This window comes from Cervus canadensis, chromosome 1 (assembly GCF_019320065.1).
Source record: "Cervus canadensis isolate Bull #8, Minnesota chromosome 1, ASM1932006v1, whole genome shotgun sequence".
Classification (NCBI taxonomy): Eukaryota; Metazoa; Chordata; class Mammalia; order Artiodactyla; family Cervidae; genus Cervus; species Cervus canadensis.
Window position 1 is genome coordinate 2,176,053 of NC_057386.1, and position 16,136 is coordinate 2,192,188.

The 16,136-nt window shown below is 45.0% G+C and overlaps 1 protein-coding gene across 3 annotated transcripts in view; it reads left to right on the forward strand.

The window, feature by feature from the left end:
- Window positions 1-16,136, forward strand: part of MAP2K6 (mitogen-activated protein kinase kinase 6) — a 104,482-nt gene that overhangs the window by 64,644 nt on the left and 23,702 nt on the right. The window contains exons 1-4 of one of the 3 annotated variants that reach the window (XM_043449349.1): window positions 1,629-1,633; window positions 1,820-1,823; window positions 5,849-5,915; window positions 15,921-15,969. Coding sequence is in view for 1 of the 3 variants with exons in the window: in XM_043449195.1 (XP_043305130.1) it covers window positions 5,849-5,915; window positions 15,921-15,969 (116 nt within the window). In the remaining 2 variants the exon portion in view is untranslated. Of the gene's footprint in view, window positions 1-1,628; window positions 1,634-1,819; window positions 1,824-1,984; window positions 2,158-5,848; window positions 5,916-15,920; window positions 15,970-16,136 lie in introns of those variants that run through there. The other 2 variants (XM_043449266.1, XM_043449195.1) reach the window with 2 other exon arrangements.

The window sequence follows — 16,136 nt, forward strand, 5'->3', positions numbered from 1 at the left end:
TCGCAAAGAGTCAGATAGGACTGAGCGACTTCACTTTCACTTTTTCAAAGAAAAACATTGCAGGCCTCAGGACTAAAGTTCAAAACAGTTGAGAAAAGAACAGCAAATATTGTGTTCACAAATACAGATGCTGTGAAGCACTGCCCAAAACTGCTGTCTTAATGAAACATTTATGGGGGGGGTGGATAAGAACATTAATAATGCATAGATTCAGAGACGAATCCATCAGTGCGGAAGTAAATGATTCGGGATTATCAGCGAAGGTGTGAGAGCATAATAAACGAAGACGGTCGTGGACAGAGTGGACATGTTAAATGAAAATGGTAGACGTTCACAAAGTTGCATTCAGTTGTGTCCGAGCCGCCAGCACGTGGGAGCCGGCGGGTGTGGGCGGAGCTTCCTAAGGCGCCGCAGGGTCTGGGCAGATCGGGCGGGCGGGCGGGCGTGTGATGAGCGCGTTGATTTGAGCAGGTTGTGTTCCGTCCGTGGGAGGGCTGGGGCGCCGTGAGCACAAGGGCGGGTAAAGACAGGGTTTCAGGACCCGCATCTGCCTGCTTGAGAGAAAAACGGCCGCGTGTTCCCCGCGGGCTGTGCAGCCCTGCTTGTCTCCATCTTGCATAATTCCGGAGACGCTTGGCATCCTGGCGGAGCCTCGGGGGCGGGTGGGACGCAGTGATGCTGTCGGGGGACTTTCTGTGTCCCCTTTGTATCGCCGTCCTGGAGCTGGCTTTCTCCCCGCGCCCCCTTCGCTCTGCCCGGCTCCGTGAGTGGCTTTGCGCCCGATCATTGCGATTTAATGACATGCAGTGACACTTCTCCGCCGGTTTCAGCGCCAGCCACCCTTGGAGCTCAAGCCTCATACACAAGTATGAAGGTGAGGGCAGCCAAGGCCTTCGGGTTGCCAGTTCCTTGGCTGGAAATCCCATTCACGTTGGGAAACAGATTTTTAAAATAAATTTGGCTGGGTCAGTGATGGTAAACCCCCGCCATCAGGCGCCACCAAGGCCCCGCACTCAGGCCAAGCTGGCCTCACGGTTGCCCTCCTGTTGACCCCACGCCATCCTCTCGCTGTTGGGGTTGGCCCTGCGGCAGGATCTTGTTTTACGTCATAAGGCTGATGAGAGGAACCCTTTCTGCCCAGCTTCACCGAGTCTGTGTACCCCTGCATGCAGTATGGTCAGAGCTGGTGAACATTTCTGTGGCTTGGTAAATGTTTTCTCAGTATTGGCAAGATTTTTTTATTCCCTTTTTTTTTTTTTTAATTCTTTCCCAATGCCATTTTGCCTTGGGCTGCGATCATTAGGACCCAGCTTTGGTTTAAGATGAATTTTGCAAATATATGTGTGTAGTGGGACTACAATATTTTCTGAGAAGAGGGGCGTGGGCGGGCCACTGGCTGATGTAAGATGGGGCCACATATGTTTGCTCCATCAGGCCAAGGCGATTTTTTTTACCCTCTGCAGACTGAACCAGTTCAGAGGACACAGCTGGTTGAGATCTGCAGAAACATACAGAATTCTGGTCTTCTGAGAAGGCTGGTTACCAGCATGTGACATAACCTGGAGCCTCTTTTCTGACCTAGCTTTCATTTCTGCTTTTGAATATGAAGTAAAAAGGCCATTTGTCACAGTCGGTCACTTCGCTTCATTATTCATTTTGCTCCCTCTGGTTAATTTTTTAAAAAGCACAATGTTAAATGCTAGAGTCAGGTTGGTTGGCAGCCTTGCGAAGGGGAACAGATTGCTTTGAAGTAAACACAGCTGGAAACGGACGGAGTATTGTGTCCCTTTCTTTTAAGCAATGAAAGAGGCCTTTATAGAAAGGCGGCCGAGTGCTGGGCTCTCCAGGGTCACTTTGTTGGTCTTTCCCTCCCAGCCTGGCTGATGATTAACGTCACACCTTGGTCGTCCAAACGGACGCATGTCCCCCTCGCTTGCTGAAGTCGGGGCTTCTCGGAAGCAATGAGCTTGCAGAGGTCTAGGGCGATGGGAGCTGGAGGAGGGTGGAGCCTCTGCAGCTCTGCTTCTCTCGCGCCTGTGGTCTGGGGAGCTGAGTGAAAATGCCTGCTCTGGGGTTTTCTGCGGCTCCTGCTTTTTGCAGCCTTGAAAACCGCATCAGAGTCGTGTCTTACTGGATTGCTCTTCCAGCGATGGGCAGGTAAGTGAATTAAGGAGTGTTGGTGTGTGCCTTTGTGATCTTTCTTTTCTTTGGTCTGCTTTTAAAACATGAAGGCAGGGTGTTTTCTGATGGTGTAATTCAACCAGGTTTTGTGTCTCCTGGAATGCATTTTCTTGTTTTTGTCAGAGGAGAACCTGGGGTGGGGGTGGGGGGTGGTCTTCTTTCCCTATGGCTAGAAGACTTCATTGTTGTTTTGGCCATCTCTTTCTTTGGTCTCTGCACCAGAAATGGTTTCTTTGTTTGTTTGTTTTTTCCTCTTTCTTTTGCTGTTTCTTCATATGGTGATTTGGTGGGTTTTAGTTTGAGTCAATTGCTGTTAAGGAACTCACTAATCATTCATTGCTGTGATGTAATAATTCATTGGTATGTTAAAGTTTTCCAAAGGTGTTTTTCTCCATAAATAGTTACCTTTCTTGACGTCTGTCTAGTAAGAGCTGTGTTAGAAACGAAGAGGAGAGGTGTAGGAACTGAGTTAGGAATGAAGAGGAGAGAACTGTTGCTTGCTCAAAAGACATCTGGAGAGGCTTTTTCACAGGCAAGATATACTTTAGTTTCATTTTGTTTTGTTTTATCTGGGAGAACTATAGGGCTGTATCAGTTGGGATTGGTCACCTGTATTGGAATCTGTATGTGGTGATCCAGACAAGTCACATTTGTTCACTCCTCCCTAGAGTATCTCGAGTAAAATAGCCTTCGCCCTGTATTTAACTGCGGCCCATGGATGGGAATTGCTGGAATCAGGCCATTTATCTGTTTGGATTCTCACAATCAGATCCAGCATTTAGCATCCTCCTGGCACACACTGCAGCGCTGTGTATTGCCAGGAACTAACTCGGTGACGTGTACTCAGTGGCCATAGGAGCTCCAGGAATAGGAAAGCAAATGGTGAGGTTAGAATTCTTAAAAAACGCGTAGGGAAATCTAAATGAGGAGAGAATTGAGACGACCTGTTGCAATGAAGGTGGCTCTGAGTGGCTTTCTCTGGCAAATCTTGTATATTAACGTGTATATGTGGAATCTAGAAAAAAATGGTAGAGATGGTCTTGTTTGCAAAGAAGAGATGGAGACACAGACATTTGTGGGAGGGGGTGGGGTGAATTGGGAGATGGGGACGGACATATAGGCTGCTGATTCTGTGTATACAACAGATAACTGGTGAGAACCTACGCTATAGCACAGGGACCTCTACCTGCTGCTCCGCAGTGACCTAACTGGGGAGAAAATCCAGAAAAGAGAGGATATGTGTAAACATACAGCTGATTCCCTGCTCGACAGCAGAAAGGGACACGGCGTCATAAAGCAGCTGTGTTCCAATAAGAAAGGCTTTCTCTGTGTTGGCTGCCGTCAAGCTTGTTGCTTGCTGGCTTTATACACTTTGGCAGAATTAATCTGGGTTTTGGATTTTGAAGGCACAGAAAGAAAGTTCTCGTTATATGGGGCTATGAGATAACACAATCAGTTCTTTTCTAAAATCTTTACTTTTAATTAGAGGATAATTGCTTTACAATATAGTGTTGGTCTCTGCCATACGTCATCATGAATCAGCCACAGGTATACATATGTCCCCTCCTTCTTGAGCCCCCCTCCCGCCTCCCTCCCCATTCCACCCCTCTAGGTTGTCACAGAGCACCGGCTTTGGGTTCCCTAATACAGCCAGTTCTGTTCCTACAATGACTCCCTTTTCTTTAACGAGACTGTGCAGATTGTTTCTTGAAGAGATTATAATTATTATCATTTCATTGCTCCTTCTCGTGTTATCCCATGGTTCTGGCATCAGTCTGGTAAGGTAGGTATTGATGTTACTATTAACACACCATATTATAGTTAATATGGGTCACACACACATAATAATATGGGTCACACACACACACATAATATGGGTCATACACACATAATAAGGGTCGGATGAAAAGTGACCCTGGAGTCTCTTTGCAAGTGGAGAAGCCAGGTGTAAGCTGGTCTTTACAGACCCAGAATCCCATACCTCCCCTCTTCATTCTCTCTGGTCCCTGCTACACTTCTTCCACTGGGGAATGGAGGAAAAGCTGTCACATTGGTGTCTGGGGACCTGGATTCTCATTCTGACCAGGCCATTGCAGAGGCTGTCTAATAGTGAGCAGTCCTTGAAGTCTGCGGATGGTTTTCCTGCAAGGAGGAAATCAGGTTTGATTCTCACTTTCTGCGCAGCCTCAGCGCCTCTCTGCAGGGCCTTAGTCATGGCTTTTGTTGGCCCTGTAGTGTCCCTACAAACAGAGAGGAAGGGAGAGAAAGCAAACCTGTGCGTGTTCCGTCAGCTCTGCTTTGGGCTTTCCTCCAGGCATGAAGAGACAGGCACTCCGAGGTGGGGAAAACCCTGGGTCCTTACAAGACGAGTCGGTCTGATCACTTGTTGTTCACTCAGTCGTGTCCGACTCTTTTTGACTCCATGGTCTGCAAAATGCCAGGCTTCCTTGTCCTTCACTGTCTCCCAGAGTTTGTTCACACTCATGTGCATCGGGTCAATGATGCCATCCAACCATCTTGTCCTCTGTCACCCACTTTCTCCTGTCCTCAATCTTTCCCAGCGTCGGGGTCTTTTCCAGGGAGCCAGTTGTTTGCATCAGGTGGCCAATGTGTTGGAGCTTTAGCTTCAGCATCAGTCCTTCCAGTGAAGCTTCAGGGTGGATTTCCTTTGGGACGACTGGCTTGATCACATCTCGAGCTGGCATTTCTCAGTCTGTTCTTGTAAACTCATCAACAAAAATGTTGGAGCCAAGCTCTCTTGTGATTTCAGCCTAGGGACAATGAATACATCGATTATGTTTCCATCTGGCTCGCAGAGAAGGGACAGCCTCCTTGCATGAGCCCTTCTGTTATCTTAATCCTCTTTGGAACAGCGCAAAAGTAAATAAATAATGCTCTCCCCTTCTCCAGGCGTTGTAACGGATGGCAGGTGGCTGAGAATGGGCAGGGCGGAGCAGTGGGGAGGGGGGTTTTGGTTCTCCCTGCCGCCTTTACTCCGTCAGCTCATCACAGACCCGTTTAGACGGTGCGGTGTGCTGGGAGAGGCGGGACTGCACTTGACTGAGATCTGTCGTCATTGCTTGTTAGTCACTCAGTCGTGTCTGACTCTTGCGACCCCCTGGACTGTAGCCCGCCAGACTCCTCCGTCCATGGGGTTCTCCAGGCATGAATACTGGAGTGGGTTGCTGTTTCCTCCTCCAGGGGATCTTCCCGACCCAGGGATTGAACCTGCATCTCCTGCACTGGCAGGCGGGTTCCTTACCACTGAGCCACCAGGGAAGGCCTGATGGACATTATAAAGGGAAACCTGTGGCCAACACCACCTACCAGTGTCGTGTACAAGAGGGGATAAAGGAGGCTGGGCTGCCGAACTCCCAGCAAAGAGGGACAGGCGGGTCTCCCTGGGTCAAGGGAGTTGGCATCCTTCGGGGACCTCTCATAGACTCCGGGAAGCCCTCACCCACGACCTCTGTCTGTACTCGGAAGTTCTGCCCCGCCTGGCAACTATGCCTCATCACTCACAGCCTTCCTGGTGGGAAGCGGGGCTCTGAATGCAGGGATGAGACTCGGGCTCCCAGTCCCATCATTTCTTCACTGCCGTCTCTGTGCCTGCTCTCACGCTGTGATTTTTTAGACCTTAACATTATCCTTCCATCTTTCCCTGTAGGCAAGAAGCGAAACCCTGGCCTTAAAATTCCCAAAGAAGCGTTTGAACAACCTCAGACCAGTTCCACGTAAGTTGGCAAGATCGCCGTCTTAATCCAAATGCTTGCGCTTTACAGGTTTCCAGGGAATGGAGTTTTTTCAGACTGGTGAGTAATGCTTTGACTGGGCAGGCCGTTGTTAGAAAGGAGAGCCCTTGGATGCGGGGAGGCCAAGGACTTTTACAGTTCTGAGACCTGAAACAATCTTAGTGGTCAGTCTACATGGAATGGGTACCTTTGAGCTTAGTTGGCTAAAAATTTGACAGCCGTGTTTGGCAGATGGCTTCTTGTTCAGTCGCTAAGTCGTGTCTGACTCTTTGTGACCCCAAGGACTGCAGCCCGCCAGGCTCCTCTGTCCGTGGGATTTCCCAGGCAAGGATACTGGAGCGGGTAGCCATTTCCTCCTCCAGGGGATCTGCCCTACCCAGGGATGATTGCCAGGCAGGTTCTTTAGCACTGGGCCACCAGGGAAGCCCTGGCAGATGGGGTTTTAAATAAATTCAGAAAGGTCACTGGATGGTGACTTCTTCCTTTTCCATTTTATCTAAATAACTCCCTGAGGGAGCTACCACTGTAATCTTTGGGTTGGGGTAGAAAGGTGGTACTTGGTGAGGACGTAGCATCCTGACTTAGATCTTATTCCGTATGAGCAGAAGGCAAACGGAAGATACAGGACCACACCTTATGAACTAAGCCATAGGTCCAAGGCCCTGAGACATCCCAAGCCCTGGTGAAGCGGGACTCCTACTCCCGGAGCCGCCCTTGTGTCTTTGCCTCTGTGCGTTGGGGGGAGGGTATTGCCTAGCTGGGGGCAAGGTCAAGTGAAAGACACTCAGTTGTGTCCGGCTCTTTGCGACCCCTTGGATTATACAGTCCATGGAATCTTCCAGGCCAGAATAATGGAGTGGGTAGCTATTCCCTTCTCCAGAGTATCTTCCCAACCCAGATGGCAAACCCAGGTATCCCACATTGCAGGCAGATTCTTTACCAGCTGAGACACACGGGAAGCCCAGCTCGGGGCAGGACCATATCAAAGCATCTACAGGGGAGGAAAGGAAATTCCAAGAAAAAAATTATAGCAGAGGTAGCATAATAGCCATTCCAATGGAAACTTAAATAAAAAAAAAAAAACATTTATTGATTTGGCTAAGTTGGGTCTTAGTTGCAACAAGTGAAAAGCATTCCAGACCTGCTTCCCAGGTGACACAGGGGTAAAGAATCCATCTGCCAAAGCAGGAGACGCAGGAGATGCAGATTCAGTCCCAGGGTTGTGAAGATCCCCTGGAGGAGAAATGGCAACTGGATCCAGTATTCATGCCTGGACAATCCCATGGACAGAGGGGCTTGGTGGGCCATAGACCATGGGGTTGCAAAGTCGGACACGACTGGGCGACTGAGCCCTGCAGGGTGCCCGGCTGACTCTGTGGGGCTGACGAACGTGCTCTTGGGACGGGACTCGTCTGTACGTAGGAATTTCCTGTCCTCTCTTCTGCATCTCCATCCTGTTACTTACTGATTATTGTGCAGATGGAATCATGCGTATCCTTTCTGAGACCGGCCTTTTTCTTTCAGCATCATTCCCTTGAGGTTTATTCGAGTTGCTGCATGTACCCACAGATTATTCTTTGTTATTGCTGAATGCCATTCCGTGGGGCGGATACACCAGTGTGTTAAAGCCTTCAGCCTCTGAAAGCCTTTGAAGGAGATACAAATAGTTTCTGGTTTGGGGCTGTTATAAATAAATGTGCTGTGAACATTCCCGTGTAAGTTCGTGCATAAAAATAAGTCTTCATTTGTCTGGGATGTATGTCCAACAGTGCAATTATGGGTCGTATGGTAAGTCCATTTTTAGTTTTGAGAGAATTGCCAAGTTATTTTCCAGAGTGCTTGTACCAAATTACATTCTTACCAAAAAATATGAATGGCCCACTTTCTCCTCAGAACTGTTTTCATTTTAACCATTCTGGTAGATGTGATGTATCATTGCAGTGTTAATTTTCATTTCTCTAATGGCTATTGATACTGAATACTTTTGGTGTTTATTTCCCATCCATGTGTCTTCTTCAGTGAAATGTCTATGCACTTGTTTGTCTGTTATCCAATCAGATTTATTTTTAATCTTGAGTTTTGAGGGTGCTTCCTGTATCCTCGATGCAAAAAGTTTCTCAGGTGTGTGTCTCCAGAACACTGTCTCCCAGTCATAATGCTTCTTTCCATCTCTCTCTATTGATGACGGCCAGTCTATCATCAGTTTTTCCCCTTATGAGTTATGTTTTTGGTCACGGGTCTAAGAACCCTTTCCCTATGCTGGTGTCCTAAAGATTTTCTCCTCTGTTCTTTTCTAGAAGTGTATAGATTTACATATTAGATTTAAGTCTGTGATAGATTTGGAGTTTAATTTTTGTACAAGGCATGGGGTTTCAGTTAGGCTCTATTTTTTAGCCAGTGGATTTCACTGGCTAAAGTTGCTCCAACACCAGTTGCCGAAAAGACTATCCTTGCTCCACTGAGTTGTTTTTGCTCGTTTTTAAGATGTTAACTGGGCATATTTGTGTGGATCCGTTTCTGGGTTTTCTGTTCTGCTCCATCGATCTCTGGGTCTGCTCCTCCAGTGAGAACCAAACATGGAACAACAGACTGGTTCCAAATAGGGAAAGGAGTACATCAAGGCTGTATATTGTCACCCTGCTTATTTAACTTATATGCAGAGTACATCATGAGAAATCCTGGGCTGGAGGAAGCACAAGCTGGAATCAAGATTGCCAGGAGAAATATCAATAACCTCAGATATGCAGATGACACCACCCTTATGGCAGAAAGTGAAGAGGAACTAAAGAGCCTCTTGATGAAAGTGAAAGAGGAGAGTGAAAAAGTTGGCTTAAAGTTCAACATTCAGAAAACTGAGATCATGGCCTCCGGGTCCCATCACTTCATGGGAAATAGATGGGGAAACAGTGGAAACAGTGACTGACTTTATTTCTCGGGGCTCCAAAATCACTGCAGATGGTGATTGCAGCCATGAAATTAAAAGACGCTTACTCCTTGGAAGGAAAGTTATGACCAACCTAGACAGCATGTTAAAAAGCAGAGACATTACGTTGCCAACAAAGGTCTGTCTAGTCAAAGCTATGGTTTTTCCAGTAGTCATGTATGGATGTGAGAGTTGGACTGTGAAGAAAGCTGAACGCGAAAGAATTGATGCTTTTGAACTGTGGTGTTGGAGAAGAGTCTTGAGAGTGCTTTGGACTGCAAGGAGATCCAACCAGTCCATCCTAAAGGAGATTAGTCCTGGGTGTTCATTGGAAGGACTGATGCTGAAGCTGAAACTCCAATACTTTGGCCACCTGATGAGAAGAACTGACTCATTTGGAAAGACCTTGATGCTGGGAAAGGTTGAAGGGAGGAGGAGAAGGGGATGACAGAGGATGAGGTGGTTGGATGGCATCACCAACTCAGTGGACATGAGTTTGAGGAAGCTCCGGGAGTTGGTGATGGTCAGGGAGGCCTGGTGTGCTGCAGTCCATGGGGTCACAAAGAATCAGACACGACTGAACTGACTGACTGACCGCTCCTCTGCCTGTATCACTCTGTCTTGATTACTGCAGCTATAGATTAAACCTTAATATTGGGAAAAGTGATTCTTCTCACTTTGTTTTCTTTTTGAAAACTATTTTGGTTATTCTAGGGCTTTCATCATTTCCTGTTACTTTTAGAATAAGCTTATCTATATCTACAAATAAACTCACTGAGATTTTTGGTAGGAATTGTGTTGAACCAAGATACCGATTGAGGGAGAATTGGCATCTTTATTTCACTGTCTTCCAATCCTTGAACGTGGTAGATTTCTTCAAGTATTTAGATTCCCTTTGATTTCTTCCATCAGTATTTTATAGTTTTCATCATATAGATTCTCTGCATTCAGTTTTATCAGGATTTATACCTAAGTGTTTCTTTTTTTTTAAAGCAATAAAAATTGTATTCCATTTTTCAATTTTGATTTCCACTTTAGAAATTTAGAAATGCAATTTATTTTTAAAATATTTTTATTAATTTGTTGTGCTGGGTGTTTGTTGTGTTATGTGGGATCTAGTTCCCTGACCAGGGATCAAACCCAGGCCCCCTGCATTGGGAATGTGGAGTCTTAGCCACTGAACCACTGAGGAGGTTACTGCAATTGATTTTTGAGTTGATTGCGTACCCTGTGACCTTACTAAACTCGGTTATTAGTTCCAGGAACTTTTGTGATAGATTTCTTACAGGTTTCTGTGTAGACAGTCATACTTTCTGTAAAAAGACCGTTTTATTTCTTTCTCTTCTGTTTGTTTTCAACCTTTATTTTCTTACCTTATCTGAGTGGCAAGAATGTTCAGTACTACATCAAATAAGATTGCTTTGTTTTCTATCTTAGAAAGCATTTAATCTTGCTTTGTTTTCCATCTTAGAGAGAAAGCATTTACTCTTCCACCATTAAGCGTGATGTGAAGTCCTCACAGACGTTGTTTTGAGGTTGAAGAAGTTCCTCTCTGGTTGAAGTGTCCTCAGCCAGAATTCAGTTTTCATCATGAATGTGTGTTGAGTTTTGTTGAGTGATTTTTTTGTGCATCAGTTGATGAGATCGTGGAGTTTTCTTCTTTGTCCTGTTAATATGTATTACTTTGATTGATTGCTTAAAAGTGTTTGCATATTTGTTCGGCGGCATGGAGCATTAGCTGTGGCTCTTGGCTCTTCATCGCCTTGTGTGGGATCTTCCCGTTGTGGAACGCAGGCTCAGTAGTTGTGGCCCTTGGGCTTAGTCGCTTCATGGCGAGTGGGATCTTGGTTATCCCACCAGGGATCGAACCCACATCCCCTGCCCTGCAGGGTGGATTCCTAACCGCTGGACCACCAAGGAAGTCCCAGCATCGCTTGATTTTTACGTCAAATTATCCCACTTGGTTTTGGTATGCTATATTTTTACACACTGCTGGATTTAATTTCTGCAGATATTGAAGATTTTTGTGCCTGAAGTTGATAAGAGATGTTGATCTATAGAGGCTTTGTGTTTGTATATATATGTGTATGTGCTATTATGTTCTGGTTTTGGTATTTAAGATAATACTGACCTTATAAAATGTGTTGGTTAGAATACCTTCTTCTGTTTTCTGGTAGACATTGTATAAGATAGGTGGTAATTCTTTAAAAAACAATGTTGAGCTATAATTTACATATAATATTATTTTAGTTTCAGGTTACAAAATAATGGTTTCATATATGCAATTAAGAAAAAAAATTTGCTGAAATTTCTCCCATGAGACAAAATGGGCTTGTATATTTCTTCTTCCAGAGGTTTTTAATGACACATTCAATTGGTTTGATAATTATTGGATAATTCAGATGACCTAGCTCATTGTGGCTAAGTTTTGGTAGTTTGTGATTTTCAAGGAATTGGCCCATTTCTTCTAAGTTGTTGAATTTATGAAAGTAAAGTTGCTCATGGTATTTCCTTGTTATTCTCTTAATGACGACAGATATATTGTGACATCCTCTTCTTTTTTACTGATACTGATAATCCATGTCTTCTCTCTTTTTATCTGTGTTAGTCTTGCTAGAGATTTATCCATTTTATTGATTTTAAAAGAGCCAACTTTTATTTTCCTGCTTTCAATTTTATTGATTTCTGCTCTTATCTTTATTATTTCCTTTGGGATATATTCTCATATCAGCCTTCCAGCTATCTTATATTCATCTTGCCTTAACAATCTGCTAGTCTTTCCCTTCTTCTAATTTATATTAATAGTCTGTGTTTTAAGTAAATTTCTGAAAACTAACATAAACCCTCGCTTGGTATAAAAAAAATGAATAAAAAGCTATGCAAAAGTAAAGGTAGGTTCTCTGCTGTCTAACCCTCGCGTGGTGGGACAAACCTTGACTACACTCTTCCGTTTCATCATGTCGAGCCGGGGCTGCTCTGTGATATCAACGGTCTCACGTTAGCTCAGAAGAGGCTTATGATATCCTGTTGTTGTTGTTATTGTTATTATATTAATACTGAGGCTGAAATCTGTGCTCCTCAAGAAGTGGTTTCCGCATTTTGAGTTTTCCTTGGCAGTTTTTTGAGGCTGGCTTGGTGATTTTTGCCATTTATACCCGGCCACCTCCTGCTGGACCGCACACAAATAGACCGGGACAGAGCCCCGTTCTTCTTCGGGCCATGCATGTGGCCTCCTCACGGAGTCCCTGAATCAGTGTCTGTGACTCGGGTCTCTGGGCTGTTCCCCCACTGGCTGGGCAGCAACTACTCCTAGTTCTAACTTGATTCTGCGCTGGCCAGCATTCTTTCAGTTAATCCTCACGAGAGACTCTGCTCGCTTTATAAGTGAGACGGCAGACCTGTCCCGGGCTCAGGTGTCCTCAAAGCCGCTGACCTCAGAGAGCCCAGACTGTGGTGCTGGCATACGTAGGTTCACACTTGGGAGCTGAGCTTCCTCGGTTGAATATCCGAGGCAAGTTACCCAAGTCTCCTAAGCCTTAGTTTCCCCCTGTGAAAAACAGGAACAAACATGTGGTTGCTATGGGGATTGGATGTCATGGTCCATATTAAGTGTCCAGCCCAGGGCTTGTTCCAGGGTAATTTCTCAACGATGTGGCTCTCCGTGTTGTTGTTATTATTATTTCACTTAATAAGTGGGAGAGCTGGCATACGGACTGAGGGCTTTCTGACCCTCAAGTATGTGCTCTTAGCCACATGTTAGACTGCCGGTGACCAGAGCCAAATAGTCCATGAGAGTCGGGATCTCTTACTTTGCAGTTGAGAAGACTTCATGGCGTGGCTCTGCTTTCCAAAGTCACCATCTCACTAAGTGACTTTGAATTTTTAGTCTGTGTCAGTGTCAATTTTTCACATTAAAATAGGGCTAATACTGGGACTTCCTTGGTGGTCCAGTGGTTAAAACTCCGTGTTGCCAATGCAGGAGGCCCAGGTTCAATCCCTGGTCAGGAAGCTAGACCCCACACGTCATAGCTAAAGAGCCCACATGCCGCAGCTAAGGCCCAGCACAGTTAAATAAATATTTGAAAAAGTAAAGCTAATAGCTCTGAGAGCTGTGAAAATTAAAAAAGACTTTGGATTTAAAAGGTTTGTGTGGTCTCTGGCGCACATAGGTGCTTTATATTATCATTAGATAATAAGTAAATATTGTTATTTATAGGCAAATAATGCATGCATGCTCAGTCACTTGAGTCGTGTCCAACTCTTTGTGACCCCAGGGACTGTAGCCCTCCAGGCTCCTCTGTCCATGGAATTCTCCAGTCAAGAATACTGGGGTGGGTTGCCATGCTTTCCTGAAGGGGGATCTTCCCCACCCAGGAATCGAACCCAAGTCTCCTGCATTGCAGGAGGATTCTTTACTGCTGAGATGCCGGGGAAGCCCAGGCAAATAATAACTGTAATAGTAACCAGTAAACTTGTTACTCATGTAGAAGTATAAACAATTATTTTCATAAACCAAAGCTGGTGGTTTATATAAAATAATCATAGCAGGTGGCCTTTGAAATACCTTTGGCCTTACAGAGTTAGGAGTTTTGTAATAAGTTCGCTTCTTTCCCCGGAGGACTGAAATATTGAATAAGTAACACAGAAGGTCCAGCCACAGTTTAAACCTCAGGGCCCCAGACAGACGAGTGTGCCCTGGACTGGTTACAGTGTCAGCTAATCCAAGACAAGCCGTCCACCTCAGGCCATCACTTGTTGCTTCTGGCCGCCTTGCCGGGCCCGAAGCCCCCGTGGTGGGGTTGGTGATCCGTTACACCAGAGGGGGTCTGGGTGGGCAGGTTCCTTGGATTCAGTCGGATGGGGACTGAATCATAGCTTCACCAGTCGGGAGCAAGATAACTTAAGTCTAAGTCAGACAGGTTTTCATCTGGAATGTGGGAGCAATGACCGCTGGGGGTGTGTGTGTGTGTGTGCGTGTGTGCATGTGCGTGTATGTGTGTGTGTGTGTGTGGTGTATATGTATGTGTGTGTGTGTTTCAACGACAGGAAATGCAAGGAAAGCGCTTAACCCAGTTTTCAGGGTCTATACCCTCTTCTCCTTAGGTCAAGGCTGAGACTCGGATGACATGAGTTTTATTTTCAGCCCTGTTGAGGACTGTGTGTTCAGCATATCGCTGAGTTTTTCTGGGTTTCATTTTTCTCATTCTGGAAAATGGCACGAAACCCTCCTATTAGGTAGAGTTATAATGCAAGGTTAGAATAAAACTGGAATCAGCAAACTTTTTGTGCCAAAGACCAGATAGTAAATATTTGGGGCTACCAGGCCACAATGGCCTCTGCTGAAGATTCTTGTTTGTTTTTTACAACCCTTTCAATGTGTAAAATTCACCCATAGCTGGGTTGCAGACTGTAATTTGTTTATGGGCTTCCCTGGTAGCTCAGCGATTAAGAATCCTGCGAAGCAGGAGCCGCAGGAGACATGAGTTCGATCCCAGGGTTGGGAAGATCCCCTGGAGGAGGGCATGGCAACTCACTTCAGTGTTCTTGCCTGGAGAATCCCATGGACAGAGAAGCCTTGCGGGCTATGGTCCACGGGATGTCAAAGAGTCGGATCCTGCTGAAGCGACTTAGCACGCACACACTGACTAATTTGCAGAGCCCTTGAATGAATGCTAGCATATCAGAGCGGGAGGAGGTCTCATCCAGCAGCCTCGCTGGGTGGCATGCCCTCGGAGGTAGCCCCGAATGATTAACTAGTGACCTTTCCTGTTGCTTCATCCTTTACAAAAGGAAGGGTCTGAACAATTGCAAAGGATTTTTCACTGTTTATATTAGTCACATATTTCAAATAATATTTGCCTTTATTTCAAGGTTCCATTGCGATTAGTACAATCAAATTATGACAACTAAACAAAAAGAGCTTTGGAGGTTTTAAGAGTTAGAAATCAGATTTTTCAGAAAGTTTAATTCCTCTGGAAGGTGTTTCTGAAGAAAAATTCCCTGCTTAGAAACAAAGGATTTATAAAAACGTCACCTCTGTGTGCAGTGTGCGTGTGTGTGTGTGTGTGTGTGTGTGTGTCTGTGGTATATGTGCGTGTCTGTGGTGTATATGTATGTGTGTGTATATGTGTGTGCACGCACGCGTGTGGTGTGTCTGTGCGTGTGTGGTGTGTGTGCATGTGGTGTATATGTCTGTGTGTGTGGTGTATATGTATGTATATGTATGTGTTTGTGTATATATGTATATGTGTGTGTATGTATGTGTGTGTGTGTGTGTTCCTCTTTATCCCTGCCTCAGTCCAGGTTTTAAATTAATTTAGAAAAACCTTAGTTTGTATTTTCTATACATTTCAAAAAGATTGCCATTAAGACCTTAGGTTGATGTATTATCTGTGTTCATGTCCCTACATTTTCGTTTTTGTTTTATTTAGTTAGTTTCAGTAGGAGGGGTAGAATTATACACGGTAACCCACCAGATTCCTCTGTCCATGGGATTCTCCAGGCAAGAATACTGGAGTGGGTTGCCATGCTCTCCTCCAGGGGATCTTCCTGACCCAGGGATTGAACCCAGGTCTCTGAAATTGTGGGCAGATTCTTTACTGTTAGTGCCACCTAGGAAGCCTATAGGGGTGTGTGTGTATGTGTATTGTTATGTGAATAATTAGGCTATTCCTGTAAGCCCCTGTGTAAGTAGTTATATTATATGTAATTATTTTATATAATATATGTATGCTGTTACATATGGTATAGTTTATATATATGCATATTTATTTTTGAATGTATGCCAGGCATTCTGCTAGTAAGCATTTTGCTTAGAACACCTCCTTTAACACAGGAGGAAGTGTACTAATATCTTCGTAAGAAAGAAGAAATGGAAGTTCAGAGACTGTGGTTTCTAAGAACATGTGTTTTGTTCCAAATCCCACACTATTCACCTGTTTATGCTACTTTATTTTACTCATGAGCTTTCACCTTATTTTTAAGGAGAACTCTCTGCAGTCTCATAGGATTTGGGAAGGTCACGGTCAACTGAATATCTCATGTTTTCCCTTTCTCTTTTGCAGGCCACCTCGAGATTTAGACTCCAAAGCTTGCATTTCTATTGGAAATCAGGTGAGAAAAATCGTGTCTGCCGGTTAACGTCTTGACCCTTTGTATGTATGCTTTGTGACCAGCCAGTGGGGAAAAATGTATTTTCCATAACATGCTGTCAGGGGGTGGGTCAGTAACGTTTGAATGTAAACAGAAGTGGTCTGTGGAGCAGTTGCTATTTTAAATGT